Consider the following 16,458-nt stretch of genomic DNA (forward strand, 5'->3'; position numbering starts at 1 on the left):
AAGAAAACCTTCAATTTTCAGACTTGCACAATTGAGTTTTAAGAGAGCGATAATGTGCTCCCATGTTGCACCTCTCTCCAGCCCTGCCAACTGACTGCTTCACCTTTCAGTCTGTGTGTAAGGGGGGAGGGGGGAGAAAGAGAATTTGACGACTTAGCAAGATTGTGCCACTAAATAACAGCATTGACACAGTGAGGAGGGTGTGGCTGGCACTCGCAGAGGTGAAGTCAGGGAGGGGAGGAATGTTGGCTGAGGATGAAAGCGGGAGCGCAGGCTGGGATGTGTAATAACTCTCCACACATCAGCCCGTTGGTATAATAAGCCGGATCCTAGAGGCAGGAGAAGAGAAACGAGGAAGAGGCATGCCAAAACATCTCTCACTCTGACGTGTGTGTGTGTGTGTGTGTGTGTGTGTGTGTGTGTGTGTGTGTGTGTGTGTGTGTGTGTGTCTCTGTCTGTCTGTCTCTCTGTCATTGTCTAGTGAAACTTCGAGCTATAAGTTGTTTTTTTTTTCCAGTCAGCGTGTGTGTGTGTGTGTGTGTGTAAGTGTAAGTGTAAAACCTTACCTTTAGTGCAGTCCACAGTGACAGCAGAGTCTTCAAACAGTCCTGTCAAAACCAAGATTAGTGAGTAAAGAGGGGCCCGTGGGCCTCGGGGGGAGGGGGGGGGCAAAATAAAAATGTATCCAGATCTTTTACTTCACTAAAAAATACCAGTAGAAGAAGAATTTAAAGTCCTAAGTTAAAAACATTACTCAAGTGATATCATGAAAATGTACTAAAAAGTAACAGAAACACGTCCCCTGTGACATATTACTGATTACTGATGCATCAGCAGCGTGATACTGTTGTAGCTGCTCCAGGTGGAGTTGGGTGGATCCATAGGTGCCGCTATTTAGAATTTACAAGCAGCATACGACCATTAAATAAATGCAAAACAGTGTAATGTAAATGTAGTTGTGGGCTGTTAATTCTTTATTAATGTAGTTAGTGTTTATCAGCAGTTATAACTTCTTCCATGAAGACAGATTTGATTTTGTTACTACTTTGTTTTACTGTGTTGTCTTTCATTATCTTTTTTCTGTTTTGTTTTTGTGCTTACAAACACATTGTGTGTTACAAACCATTTATTATATGTTTTTATTCTGCTTATAAAGGCTAAATAAAGTGTTTCCATTTACATACAGTTAGGTAGCAGTTCCTCCTCTAATGGCCATAGGTGATGTTTAAAGAGGAATAAATAAACTATTACACACACTTATGTGTCTCTCCTCTAATCTTTGCTTTTTGTTATACAGTGGACATTTCCCCCTCTTTGATGGAGCTGCTAACACTTTATCTGAAACACGATTCAAAGCAGACAGAGATGTTTTCTTTGTTTGTTTTTTGTTGTGAGGAGCCACAAACCAAAACGAGTTGCGAACGTCTGTTTTAATCTTTAAAGATTCTTTTGAGCTTATTGGTAAAATCCTCAGTTGTCAGACAAAAGTCATGGAGTGAAAAAAAAATACAACATTTACCTCTGGAATTGAGTGAAACAGAAATAGGCCTATAAATTAGCTGAAAGTGGAAATAGTCAAGTAGAGCAGCCTCAGAAATGTAGGCTACTTGAAGAAAAAAAAGCTACGTAGTTAATTTCTACAACTGAGCACCAGAACACCACCATCCACCACAACCATCAGCCTGACTCCATGAGGCCTTGTCAGCTTTAAGAGATTCCGACTGCATCTTGTGTTTACTGCTGCTTCAAAATAAAAGTAATGATGCCTTCAAAGTGTCAGTAAGAGTCACTAAAGCTAAAGGGGGATAAAGACTGCGTATGGTCCAGGCTACACTGAAATTAAAAGCAGTTATCCTGCTTGATTAGTTTGATCTGCAGAGGGCCTACACTTTGGATAATTGTAATAATCTTCTGCAGTTTGTTCTGGTCGTCGATCGAATATCATTAATATGGATCCAATGATTCCTCTGGAAATGACTTCACTCTACAGCAGCCTATGGATCTATTTTATCTGGTGATCCTGAGGGTTTAGTCGTTTAATCTGAAGCAGGCCCATAGTCCGGGATTTCCACCTTAAATGAGCATAATGACCGTGAGCTGAGTGAAATTACAGTGTAAGAGTCTCTGCTCTGCTAAAATCACAACTTCTCAGTTTCTCAAGAGGAGCGACGTTTGTTGTAATTGTCCCCCGTGTGGGACCACAGGCGGTGCGCTCAGCTCGTGTACGTGTGTTTGCGTGTGTCTTCTTTTCGTGTATCTAAAAAGGTCTTGTAGTTGTTGATCTTGACTCAGAGAGAGTCTTATCTTCAGCTTCATTTTTAGCGAAAATAAAAACAGAAAAAGAAGAATAAGACGTTTTTTTTTTTCCTTTGGTAATCGGATTCTTGTGGATCAGTGTAAGTGTGTGTTTAATAAAAATAATTTGGTTAAAAGGGTCTGCGGCCTTTCAGCAGCAGCTTATCAAGTTAATTTGGTCTGATCCGCCTTATTTTGCCTTTGGCACGCGGGAGGAATTGTATTCTGGAAAAGCGCCGATGGTTTATGAGCCAAACCTGCCTTGGTCCTTTTATAACCAATCATGCGTGGGCAGTTACTTTAACAAATACAGCCTGTGTCTTTATAATCACGCGTGATTGCAAAAATTAAAGATATGCCTATTTTTAATTTAATTTTACGCGAGAAACGATCTTAACCTAAAATATGTCTGTAGACTTGTAAATATCCTGGTGCCTATAATGAGGATCATGTGACTCAAAGGCCGTAAGTCAACCTGTGAAATTAATAACAGTAACAAACTGATATAAACCGCATTTTGTTTTCCTGTTGGTTTGATTATTTCTTTTTAATTTCTAGTCAGTTCTTTAATTTTAATAAACTGGGCATCTTGAACTAGACAATTGTTGACTTCATGAAAGGACTCGGCGCCTGTAGATGTTTTTGTCCACAACTTAGCATTTTGCTGAATCACATGTTAATGGATAAAACGGCTCCTCACTTAAGACCTCTTTTCAACGTGAGTATAATATTAAGGCCTATTCTCTGTTACCGAACCCGGAGGAGCCGGTCCACCGCCGGCGCTGGTTGTGATTTGTTTGACACGGTGCAGCGCCGCAGCCAATGAGCGCGCCGCGTGTGACAAGTGGAGGCAGAGCGCGCGGTGCGAGCAGAGCCACAGCGCGCTCTGAAGGAGAGCAACACACTCCAACAGCCGCTTCACAACCCCGGGAGCAGACGAGCACTGGACTGGTTGTTCTGGACCGAGACAAAGGAGGAAGAAACAGCCCAGTTTAAAGGATTTATTATTGTTTTTATTATAATTTTCAGCCTCTGTGTCAGGAGTTCCTGTGTCAATTTCCTCTGAGTGAATCTTGGCTCGCCATGCGTCTTGTCTGTTTCAGTTGGACTCTACGTTTTGAGCTCTGAGCGATCTGGATCCTGCTGCTGGGATGTAGCGGAGGGCAAACCCACACAAACCAGCTCCACCGCCTTTTCACCAGACAGGAATACAGCGACATTTAAAAAGGTTGATGTCGGTTTATGGAAACTGAAACACTTCTCTGAAAGTCTCCTGACTCTTTAACGTTGATGGTGGGTTGCCTTATGATGACTCCCGCCCGGAGGTCTTAGCTGACCCTTCTTATTTCCCTCCACACCACTGCCCCTCACCCCAATGATGACTATGAGCTCTATTTCAGACACTTTAGTCCCGCCTGATCCCTCCAAATCGGCGTTTTTGGAGTTTGGCGGTCACGGCTACCCCGGACACCCCGGACACCAGCAGCATTCCCCCGGTTTGTCCCACAACCATTATCCGGTCCACGGTCTTCACACCGTCGGGCCCTCGCAGCACGACGGGCCCTTTTCCTCCGGTGCATCCTCATACGGTCGCCCGCTGGGATACCCACCTTACCACAGCCCCGTGAGCGCGCACCACCCTGGCCCCTACCTGCCGTACCAGCACGGGGGTCACGGCGGCGCGCTTGGACACACCAGACTGGAGGATGCGGGTACGTTTACACACATTTTCATTGAAAAAAAGGAACACAACTGATTGCACTTTACTTTTGATTCTACTATTTGGCTTTATCACCAACATGCCCTGTGTGTTTACCATGCGGCATCCTGGCTCATACAGGCCTAACAGTTATATTAACGGAGAGCATTTAGGAACGTCTCTTCTGGTCGTAATGAAACAGAAATGATTTTTACTGAGCCCATCATACTAAATCTATGTTTCACTAATAAACCAATCTGATGGTTAAAGTTAAGATTATATAGAATTTAGCAGCACAGACAACATTGGATGCATCAATACGAACAAAATAATTCCCAGAAAAAGCTGCGGCTCGTCCCATATTTCTTCTTCAGGGCCATTAAAATAGTTGAAGTGCGTCAATAGAACATGAAAACATGAAAATAAACCACAGTGGAGAAGGCTACAATAATTGGATCCACACTCAGGTCTGCCACAGCGTTGTGTTTAATGTACTTTGGGGTTGGACGGAAGATGAGTTCAAGGCCTGCACACACTGAAACTCTCCACAAGAAGCAGCCGACACCGGCCCTGTGGTGTCCCGCAGCGGGCCGGAGCTGCTCCCTCTCCAAACCCAAATCCTCACCCACCATTCCCCAAATAACAGCCTCCACACTCTGCTGCCTGCGGCCTACAATAATAATAATAATAATAATAATGATGATAATAATAATAATAATAATAATAATAATAATAATACAATTAATAATAACAATGATAATAATAATAAGCCTCTATCATTTTCACACCTATAAAGATTAACAAAATAATTGTTGAGTTGACTTTAATTAAACCAAAATGTCAAATGAACCAAAAAAATATTTCCTCTGCGTGATAGATTTAAACTATTTCAAAATAAAATGTCAACGATCCTAACCTTCACGAAGAGACAGATGAGTTCATTTAAAAATATCCTATTATTTTTAATTTCTTACTGACACATTCACTGAGGAATATTGATTAATTTAAGCAAATTCATATACAGGCGATTCTAATTGAAATATGCACTTCAGAGCCTAGAGTAGGCCTAACGATTATATTTTATGGCTTAAATAAAAAGTTACATAACATCCCATAAAAACGAAAGAAATCTAATAAAATGATATGAATGGTATGATTTGAGGCAAGAGCAGAAATCCACATGGCACACACAAAAACTAAAGTCAAAGATATTAAATTTATAGATCCACTCATTTTATAAGATCCTCACAGATATTTGGTGAAGAGCAGCAATTAGACTGCTGTCAACTATCATATACTGTATGTTAGCATATATTACTTATTAGCAGATGTACAGTCTGATTATATAGGCATCTACTACTACTACTACTACTACTAATAATAATAATAATAGTTATAATAATAAATTTTTTATAATAATAATAATGATAATAATAATACAGCTTTTCATACACATTCAATTAAAGAAATACTTGACTGCAGGCAAACACACCTTGTTTTTTCTTTCTTTCTCGTTTAACCCAAATGTTCTGTTCGGGGCTCCTGGAGACCCGAGCCCTGTTTAACCCGTGTAGTCCACATCCATCTTGGTTCATTTTTGCCAACATTTGATTTATTAACGTTCATCTTTTATCTTTGTTCAGCACCGTTTGCATTGTATTGTCAATTTTAACAAAGTATAAAGCTGTCAGGAACCCACAATACAAGACAAATGACAGTAGTGTGTGTAGAAGTACAGGCGTATAGTTTCCCTGTTCATACACACAAGTACAGCAGTTACAGTAATGTTTATCTACATGTAAAGAGATTTTATCGCAGCTGGTTTTCATGCCTTGTTCATTGAAAGTCTACGGCCGTAAATCACTGAAAGTATGGATAATTCACAATTTAAAAAAGTTCTTTCAAAAGATTTTTTACGTCAAACATAAATGAGACACTGCGTGAAAAAGCCCCACATCAGCACTTTCAACTGGCTTTCTCAGCCTGTCCCCACATAATGTATAAATAAAGTTATAAATAAATCAAACAGCAATGAGCAGACAGACTCCAGCTCCAGAAAAACACATAACATTATTTTATTATCGTTACATTTCACAAAATATCCTGATGACATGTTACAGTTTCTATATTGGTGATCTGTGTTGACAGTAATTTTTTACAACATCCAGGTCCCAAATCAGTTTATTCAAAATCTGTGACTGGAGTTTTCTGACCCTTTGTTCTGTTCAACATAAGTAATGTCTGCAGGAAAACACACTCGACATTTATTATGTCTGTCAGTGTTTTGGCACACAGAAGAAAATAATACTTGTTCACATATACCTCATATGACATGTAAAACAAGGCTTTATGGTTGTCTGTATGTTTTCAGTCCAGTTTGATGCAAACAGCAGGGATACCTCCGCATCTCTACGTATGCGCTCTTAATGAGGTTAGAAATAGAACAGAAGAGATGAAGGAGGAAAAAACGATTTATTTCACAATCATTGTTAATATTATTATTATTACATTATTACATATATAGCAGTGCAGTCTGTGGAACCGAGATAAAGGAAATGTCAACAAAATGTAAGGGTTAAAATCAGTGATGCTGATTGGAAATGTATGCCCTCTTGCGTTTTCGGCGTGTCAGTCTTTTTTTCTTCCTTTGTCGAGCTTCTTCAAAATGCTCTAAGTGTAGTTTAGTTTTCCTCCCCGGCGCTGATGAGCGTCAGTGCGGTGCTGCTGTCTCTCTCCTGAGCTGCAGCTCAGTTACAGTCTGAGCGTCTTGTGGGGCCTTGGCTTGTTCACAGCTGTTCTCTCCTGCCACTAGAGGCTATGAGCAGATGTCATAACAAAGATCAGTGTGGGAGAACGTACACACTTGTATATGCTTTCTCAAAAAAAAAAAAAAAAAAAAAAAAAAAAAAAAAAAACAGAAAGAAAGAAAGACGACTCTTGGTTGAGTTGCAAGTATCACTGAACAAACTGAACGAACTGGTTGGAGAGGACCCACTGTCATACAGATTCGTTTTGCTGTGTAGTTATATAGAATATATGTCACTGAGTTCATCGCAGCTCGGGCGAAAAATCTACACAAGTTTTAATTACATTAAAAATCACTGGGTCAGTCTTTAACGTACCGCGGGTTAACTTACCGGTGGATTGTTGTGACCCAGTTTCCGTCTCATTTCTGTATCACTGTTGAGTTACTGGATCAAACAGCCCTTGTGTTGGGTGTTTTTCCACCCATGGGTGCTGGGTAAGTTCATCTGTGCTATATTCACCCACGATTAAGCAATTTTAGAGATTTTGAGTGATGAGAAGTTGTGATTATTTCATATTACACAAATTGAAAAGCCCTGCATTTTATAACCTCATTACAAATTATTATTATGTCACAAATCAAATGCCACAACCACTGTTTTTATTTTCCATTTGGTGCTAAAATTTTGGTAAAATTTTGATAAAATTTTACATGGCTAAGGTCAGATTCACCGTCAGTTCTCTATACTACAAAAAAAAAATTCAAACATAAATACAAATTTTCTGTGAGATCAGGCGGAAAATAAAGTACGTTTCTATATTTCAGATATATATAAATATATTTCTGGATATGAGTCTCATATATGTTCTAATGTTTCTGATCAAGCTGATCAATATGAAACACCTGGTGAATAGGACAGCACAGCAGGCTCTGGCAGAAGTAACAGCAAAACCTGTCAGTAAAAACAAAAAAAATGACCAAAAAGCAGGACGGTTTAATTTTTGATGGTCCAAACCATGTTGGATCTATTTTCTAAGCATTTCATGAGCATAAAGTTCTCTGTAATGCTAAAGTCAAACGTGTGTCCCCGCTGAAACCCCTGTGTTGATATTTATCTCTTCTCCAGAGCACGAGAAGCCCACAGCGGTGATAGAGAACGGGGAGGTGAGGCTCAACGGGAAGGGGAAGAAGATCAGGAAGCCTCGGACCATTTACTCCAGCCTACAGCTCCAGGCGCTCAATCAGCGCTTCCAGCAAACCCAGTACCTCGCCCTGCCCGAGAGGGCCGACCTGGCAGCCAAACTGGGCCTGACGCAGACCCAGGTAACGCACTGGATAACGCACACAAACACACACACACACACACACAGAAACAGACACAGAATAAGACAACGTCTTACGTCAATGTCTAGTCTTTGACATTCAGAACAGAGCAATAACCCATCCTATTTTAGCCTTTAAATAAATAAATAAATACATTTCCCCATGAAAGCAATCACCAAACAACGGAAAAATAGGGAGGTAACTATTCTAATATCAGGAATATTTGAATATATTATATTGCCGAAGGTAAAAACATGAGAGAGTCAGAATGATTTCTAATAAGGACTAAGTGTTGGCAAATTTTTCTAATTTCCAAAGTATAAAGACACAATGTGAGGATGTTGACCAAGATATCATTTGCATGTATGATTATATTGTTACAAAGTACAGAGTGTCATGTAGTTTTTTGCTGAGGGCTGAATAAAACAGGCAGAGGTGCATTCTTCTTTGCTGGTGTCACCGCATGCTCCTGCAAGTGTAATTAGGTATGGCATTTATAGATATGTTTTAATGTCATGTGAGTCAGTCTTGAAACCGACAGCAAAAAAAACCAAGCTAAAACAAAGAGGTGGGAAATGCAAATCACAAGTTCAAAAGAGTAGGAGTACAGCCTGTGTGTGTGTGTGTGTGTGTGTGTGTGTGTGGGTGTTTACACGTGTTGGGTGTAACTGTCTCTTCAGCTGAGGTTGAGGAGAAGACTTGTTTTACCACTGATCATCTTCCCATCTCAGAACTTTCTGTTTGTCTGTGTACACACACACACACACACACACACACACAGACACACACACACACACACACACACACACACACACACTCACGCAGTCACAGGAAAATGAAAGCCCAACGGCAGCCATTTTGTCTGTCACATGAAGTCATTGAATCCACGTTGGATGTTGTCATGTTAAACAACCGATGATTTTTCGCCTCTCGTTTCACCATTTGAGGTTCATGTTACATTTTTATCAGACGTTTGTAATTTAACAATAATCCACAACATTTTCCTATAAACAAATATTTGATTTGCCGCACTCCATTGGTATTAGACAACAGCAGCTGATGAAAGCTCTGATAGTGTCTGGGAAGTCTGGGAAAAATCCCCAGATGAACAGGATACTGACGTTGCGTTTTTATTTTTTTTAACCTCACCCTAAACTGTCTGAAAATATTTTTTTTTCCTGTTCTTTCCTGTCTGTGAACTGTTTAAAACAATTTCAAACTGTGTTAACACCATATAATGACAATAATAATAATGATAATGACACTAGTTATTATTATTATTATAGTTTGTGATCAGATATCTTCACGCTCGTGTTAATTGGTGTGCACTGTTTGATGGCTTTGGCTGTGATTCTCATTTCCTGAATATCTATTAGAGAAATACATGACACCATTATTAGCTACAAGCAGGAAAACACTGGGGTCATGTCATTATAAACAACATGGTGTCATTCCTAAATTGCCTTTTGAACAGTCACTAGCTATTTATTTCACTAGCCTTACTATTTATTTCATAAGGTAGTTCATGTAAAGTACTGCAAACTATTAATGCTGTTCATCAATAATTTTATTTAAAATGATTTAATACGAAATGAATTTACAGTTGAACACATTTAAAGCCATTTAAATGCTTAGCTCAGTCTGAGAAAATTTAACTCCACTAGTTAGAAGCTGAGGTAGCGGCTAAGCTAGTTAGCTTCAGCAGTTAAGAGAGAGTTAAGCTGGTGTTTTTCTCCATCCTGATTAGATTCAGCTCCTGCCTCATTTAGTTATGTTGAATAACAAACTGAATTACCAAGATATCAGTTCATCAAAGTCGATCTTTTAGGTAGGTAGGTGGGTAGATAAAAGATCATTAACGCATCAATAACTGCAAATTGATAAACACTGTTTTTACAGAAATTAAACATTTCTACGACATAATTACAGTTTTACATGATAAAGCAGATGTGAAAAAGGCAGATTCAGGTCTAAACTCAATTTTGATTTAATATGTTAGCTAGTTTTGACGTGGTGGTGCAGTGTTGTTATTATATGTAAATCAGTGGCTCATCAGTTCAATGACATTATTAACATGCTGTCATTAAAAATATTCTGAACTGCTTTTTGCACTGGGACCAACAGTGAGCAGGTGAGGAAACATTAGATAGGATTGTTTGGGAATACGTTATCTGAAATATGATATGTGTGTGTGTGTTTGTGCGTGTACTGGGTATACATAAGCAGCTGATGTCATCAGATGAACCGTCCTAATCCATGAATTCACCACAGCAGCTCTATTTACACTGGGAGTAAGAGATCATCCATTCATCTGACTTTGTCTTTTGTAGTGGCAAAGTGGTTTTGAATGTGGTCATACATGCGTGCTTACCAAAGAAGCACATTGTTTTTGTTATTATTATTTACCTTTCGTTCCTTACCTTTCCCCTGTGTGTGTATTTTCTCAGGTGTTTTGGATTAGGGAAAGTGGTTTAACAGACTCCATTACAGTCTTTACAGTATGTCAGAGTTCAGCTGATACTGGAGTGCAGTTAAAGGATAAATGGCTGTAGTTTGAGGAATGCAGACACATTTTTGTGGGCTTGGAACAAAGAATGTGGGCACTTTTTTTAAACCACTTTTTTCTGTGAATGCTTGCCCTGGATTATGTTTCCCTTTTTGGAGACAAGGCAAAAAGTCAGTGTCAAGATGAGACCGTTTTAAATGTAGAAACACTACAAAGGGGTTTCCCAACGATTTTGTTCAAAGAAATGTTTTCGGTTTTGGTTTGACATCATGACTGAATTTTTGAACCGGTTTTACAGATTATTTATTATTTATAAACTCGGTCCTGTGTCCTAGGAATTATGTTCATATTGGACAATTCCACGGCTCATCATTCGAAGGATTATTTCTAGGAGTCGTGTCATCACTGTGAGGTTGCCAGGCAACCAGCAGAGACTCCATGAAGTCAGTGCTCAGAGAAACACAACTATTAAACACACAAGGTGGATTTAGGTGGATTTTGTTACCTGTGGACAGAGTTGGGCTAGCTTTTATTATCTGGATGCTAAGTGAAGCTAACCAGCTGCTAGCTGTTGCCTGAGGCCACGTTCATGACATTCGCTCTTCACGACAAATGCAGCATTCATTTGAATGGGGGATGTGCGCTGATGCAGCAGGGGGGGGGGGTCATCCAAAACCATGCTACATCATTGAATCTGTTTCAACTCTTGCTGAAACCCAGATTAACATGAACGCTGTATTTCTGCTGTTTACCTCGAGGTCATCGCTGTGAAAGATTTAACATTAGCCGCTGTGATAACTACCCAGAATTGTAAAATCCTGTCTGTGAGTATTAAAACCACTGTGCTGTGTTTTGGTGTCTAATAAGCTTTTAAACACATGAATCCTTTTCCTCCGACTGGGCCTCCCAGTTTTTCATTGTCTTGTGTAAATTGCAGTGTGATGCAGCCTGGAATTTATCATTCCCAAAATGTCAAACTATTCCTTTAAGCAAGCATTTTAGTTGCCTAACCTTAGCACTACTTTCACCATAGTTTATTCTGTCTTAACCAGAAAGGAAAACTCTGGTCTATGACAACTTGGGTTTTATTTCAAATGACACAGCACTTCTAGTGGATCAAATTCTGATCATACAGACTCATTTCGAGGTATTTGTCATGTTTAGAGAAAGTTACACAGCTGTTCCTTTTCTAATGGTTGCTTATGGGAAACTCCCTGTGATGGATGTTTCAAACAGACAGTTTAAGGTGATATTTTCTCTTCCAAGTGCATCTGGGTTGTTTTCAACCTGTTTGTTTGTTTGCCTCTTCATCCTGTTGGCAAGCTGTACTTTTCCTTCAGCCACCTGATAGTCATCATGTGCAAATATTGTACATTTTTATCTTCTTCACTTAGGTTCACACAGGTTTTTAGTTTAGATGTTTATTAGTGCTAAATGCATTAGAATATTACTGTTGGAAACATTTGTGGAAAAAATGGGTATTACTTTAAAAAAATATATAATGCAATTTTGTTTTTGCGGGCTTGTTTTCTCTCTTCTGGAGTAAACACAGAGACAGAGAACAGCTTGTACTGAAACACGCATTCATGTTGCTCTCAGTCAGCTGTAATTAGTGTATTCATATGTGACTATACAAGTGCATACAGTATGTACCGTGCACACATTCCTCACATGCATGGGTGCACTTTAGTCACAAACACACACACACACACACACACCTCCATCATGCATGTACTCAAACATATGTAGCTTGTGTCCATTTTCTAATGCATATACACATGGAAACATAAACACACACACACCACACACACGCACGCGCACACACACGCACGCACGCACGCACTTTAAGATAGTGATCATACACCAAGTCTCTCTCCTGCCTTCATGCCATTAGGCTGCCAGCCAACCACTGACCACTTTCCATCGAAATCTCTTAAGTTCCCAGACGCAGCTGAGAAATGGCACGTAGCACAGTTCTAACGTTTTCCCCTGAAACTCTCACTCTCTCTATCTCACTTCATCTCACACACACACACACACACACACACACACACACACACACACACACACACACACACACACACTGCCCATACAGCTTCAAATGGAAGCCTTTCATTTCTAAAATAAAAAACCTCACAGGATAACCACTGATCAAATTTATTCGTCCATATACTTGAAAATATACAGACACACACGTTCAAATTCATGGCTGAATATGTACACACACACACACACACACACACACACACACACACACACACACACACACACACACACACATACACACACACACACACACACATGCACACTCTCAGTGGCACCTGGCCTGCCTCTCAGCCACCCTCCTCCGCTAATGTCGGTGTCATTAGCCACGCTCTCAGGGAAGCTGTCAGCTCCATGTTGCTGCTGGAATATGAAACCAATAATTACAGCAGAAATCCTCTCACTGAGGCTGCATTAACTTAACGTGCTGTTGATTGACTCCTGGGCTCATAAGCTCCGCTCCACATACTCACTGTAGGTTTTCATCTGCGAGCCGCCACTGTTGTGTTGCGCTCCAGGTAATTATTACACTGCAGGCATTGCGGTTCGGTGGCTGTCATTATTATTACATTAGACTTTAGATTAAAGAGCCGCTCACAGTTTTGTCGAGGTCTTCGGTTTGTAGTAAGGATTTTCTTTTTTTTACTGTAAAAATGGAGAAAGAGTTTAAAGTGAAACTAGAAGTCTGTTTCTGAATAACAGCATTATGCGGTGTAATTATAATGGTATTGCATATTTATGAAGTGATGGTTTAATTTTATATATTTACCACCATCCATACTTACTTCTAACAGGCTGTGATTGACGTCAGCAGATACACTGGAACAATAGAGATCAAATTAAATGTCAGATTTCGCTCTGCGTGACGTCTTGGCTGTTCAAACTGAAAGCTGGGTGTGATAGTTGGGTGCCTTTTCTGATTATTGGGTAAAAGGATAAATTTTTTCCATATATTTAGAGTCAATTAAACCAGTCTGAAATTAGTTTTTTTATAGAATAGAATATCTTCCATAAACCACTTCAACCATCTTCATAAATACCCATAAAATCCCAGGGTAATAATTCCCAGGACTGTCAGTGTGGAGGAGAAAACAATTCCAGTGCCAAAAGTGTTTTCTCCTCTTTTCCCTCGCCCTTTTATCTTTCTCTCCTCTGTTGCTAGCCAGAGCTGTTTCTCTGCGCAGCACCAGTGCTTTGGCCGTTCGTGCTTTCCTTTACGGCGCAGTTAAAACCTGTTTCAGACAAAAGTATCGTTCACTGACTGTGTGTAATTATTGATGATTCATCTGGTCCCGCTAATCTGACAGGTTCCCCGAGAGGCATATTCGTGTAATTTGATGCTCAATTTGCAATTATGATGGAAACACACAACATGCTAATTATTTCAAAAACAACACACCTGAATCATCTCTAACCACAGATTAATGAATGAAGGTATATTCAGCTCAACATTTTTGGTCTATTGGAATAGTATCATGTCTGTTCATCACTGTTGGAGTTCAGTTATATAAACTTTAATAGTACAGCATTAAAGACAGGAATCACAGTGTTCTACAATGACCAATAACCAATAATCACGCTCCATGTGCTGGCGTTTCTAGCTCCTGTTGTGTCACAGTATCATATAGTATCATAATAGTTCAACAGGGGCAGTGTGTGTGGTAGACAGTAGGAAGTGATGTTATTATATGCCTTTTTTAATGGTATTTTTTTTTCCTGTTGGCTTGTTGTGCTGTAACATTTAACAATCACTTGTTTGTCTGTTCACCTCATTATTATGTAATTGTAGGTAATTTTATTGCAGTGTTATTCCTTGAAGGTGTGTTTGTGGCTCGTGTTGTTTGGTTTAGCTAACCTGAGACGAGCAGCTAAGATATAAAAGCATTAATATTCTTTAAGCTCAGGCACAAGGGCAGATATAGATAGTTGACAGCTGGCATTAAACTTGCAGCCATCCTTATGATAGTCCATGAACACGACTGTTGAATGACAGTAACTTTTATATCGACGCACTTTAAATGGCTCTTGATAATGGAATGCTAACGTTAGCTTACCTTTTTCTGAATGTTGTTGGCTAGCTCGTTTGTTTTCGTGCTTTGTCTCAGCAGTTTTGTTTTAGCTTCTTGTCTAATTTTTAACATTTTTTTAGTGGGCTTGTTGATACATTTAGTCTATAAATCTGTTACTTTTTCTTAACACAAAACTTTACTGAACATTAGTGCCAGAGACTTAAGAACCGCTAATGCTAGCTAAATGTTACTGACAGAGGCAGAGATGTATTAATACAAACTTGGTTAAGATATTTGACCTGGTGCATTAATAAGCAGCATCTTATATTTCAGTAAATGCTTTTAGGAATTTTTGGACATTTTAGTAATCAGTAAGTATAATGTGCAAATCACTGAATATTTGCTCATTGACTGCATTGTAATTAATTTCTTTACTCCTCATCACAAAACATTTCATCAAAGTTTATGTTCGAAAATGTAACTTCTTATTCAGGTTTAGTCTTAATGTTTTTTAAGGCTTTAAACGCATATCTTCTAATTTTCATTTATGAAATGAAAACATCCACCTCAGTGCTGGTTAAGGATAAAAAAAAAGAACTCAGTGAAATCAAAGGTAGAGCAGCATAACTGACTGTTGCTCTGTGATATTTATTATACAATACATTCACTGACCTACAACCTAAAAACACATCACAGGTCCATGAATTCAAACTGACGCTTGGAATACTGATCATATAAGTGCACGGTCCCCATTTTGAGTCTGGCTCATGAGGACCTTTGTTGCATGTCACCCCTCCTCTCTCCCCTCACTTCCTGTCTCCTCTCTAGTGTCCATGTATAGGCAAATATGTGAATCAGCTTATAACTCTTATCAACCCGTTTCCTTTTCCTTGTCTCTCAGGTTAAAATATGGTTCCAAAACAAACGATCCAAATACAAGAAGATCATGAAGAACGGACCCTGTGGACCTGAGGGAGACCACCTAGCCCCCCCACCGCCGTCCTCCTCCTCTCCTTGCTCTCTGTGGGACATCAGCATGGCTGCCAAAGGCGCACCGGTGCACTCTGGAGGATATATGAACAATTTTGGACACTGGTACCCAGGACACCAGCAGGACTCCATGCCAAGGACTCAGATGATGTGACAGACAAGAGGACGCAACTCTTCTGGGACAAGTTACGGATTTATGCCAGAAAGCTGACTGGTGCTGTTAGGGACACAGATATGGTCTGAGCCACTCTGGAGGCAGAAATGGTAGAACTGTCAGAGATGTAGTGCGGTGAACAGGTATTGTTTATAGCAGAGATGCAGCGATTGCAATTTTCTTAGGCAGATTCCAATTTCCGATCTCCTGACCTGCCGATTCCCATTTTGGCCGATTCCAGTTTTCTGTCTAAGAACTATAACTGACAGCTACACAAACATTTTGTAACTTTTCTTTAATGGACAATTCAATTGTATATTCATAATAAAACATTGACTAAATAACTGGGTGAAGGGCTCGCTCTCTCTCTCTCTCTCTCTCTCTGAAAAAGGGTAAACAAATATCACGTGACCACTTTCTGGTGGAGAGTCGTTAAACTCTATGTTTGCTCGGGCCGCTCATCAACAGTGGATGATTATTATCATCGATGGCCATTAACCAAGCTACAACAGCAATGCTGGCGGTGTGGAAAACACCTGCAGCAGTTCAGCGAGGTAGCTGTCGTGCACAGGTGGGGTCAGCAGAGGGCAGTAGTTTTAGCCGCTTTGTCTTTGCTAGCTTCTTGAAGCTGGACATGTTCATCGTGGTGAAGGTGTTTTAAGTGTCTGATTAAGTTTGTTGTTCTGAATGTTT

General features: G+C 39.7%; 1 protein-coding gene across 1 annotated transcript; it reads left to right on the forward strand.

Moving 5' to 3' along the window:
• The first annotated feature begins 3,227 nt into the window (after positions 1-3,227).
• On the forward strand, positions 3,228-16,108 carry LOC111223726 (homeobox protein Dlx4a-like). The gene is made up of 3 exons (XM_022747974.1): positions 3,228-4,007; positions 7,867-8,063; positions 15,523-16,108. The coding sequence occupies exons 1-3, from the start codon at positions 3,671-3,673 to the stop codon at positions 15,763-15,765; spliced, it is 777 nt and encodes a 258-aa protein (XP_022603695.1). The 5' UTR covers positions 3,228-3,670; the 3' UTR covers positions 15,766-16,108.
• The last annotated feature ends 350 nt before the right edge of the window (positions 16,109-16,458 follow it).

This window comes from Seriola dumerili, unplaced genomic scaffold (assembly GCF_002260705.1).
Source record: "Seriola dumerili isolate Sdu_G_001 unplaced genomic scaffold, Sdu_1.0 BDQW01000113.1, whole genome shotgun sequence".
Lineage (NCBI taxonomy): Eukaryota > Metazoa > Chordata > Actinopteri > Carangiformes > Carangidae > Seriola > Seriola dumerili.

Bases quoted from the DNA above. Each gene is read 5' to 3' on its own strand.
- LOC111223726 (XM_022747974.1), top strand. From the start codon at position 3,671: ATGATGACTATGAGCTCTATTTCAGACACTTTAGTCCCGCCTGATCCC. The intron at 4,008-7,866 runs GTACGTTTACAC...TCTCTTCTCCAG, and splicing joins CACCAGACTGGAGGATGCGG to AGCACGAGAAGCCCACAGCG. The intron at 8,064-15,522 runs GTAACGCACTGG...CTTGTCTCTCAG, and splicing joins TGGGCCTGACGCAGACCCAG to GTTAAAATATGGTTCCAAAA.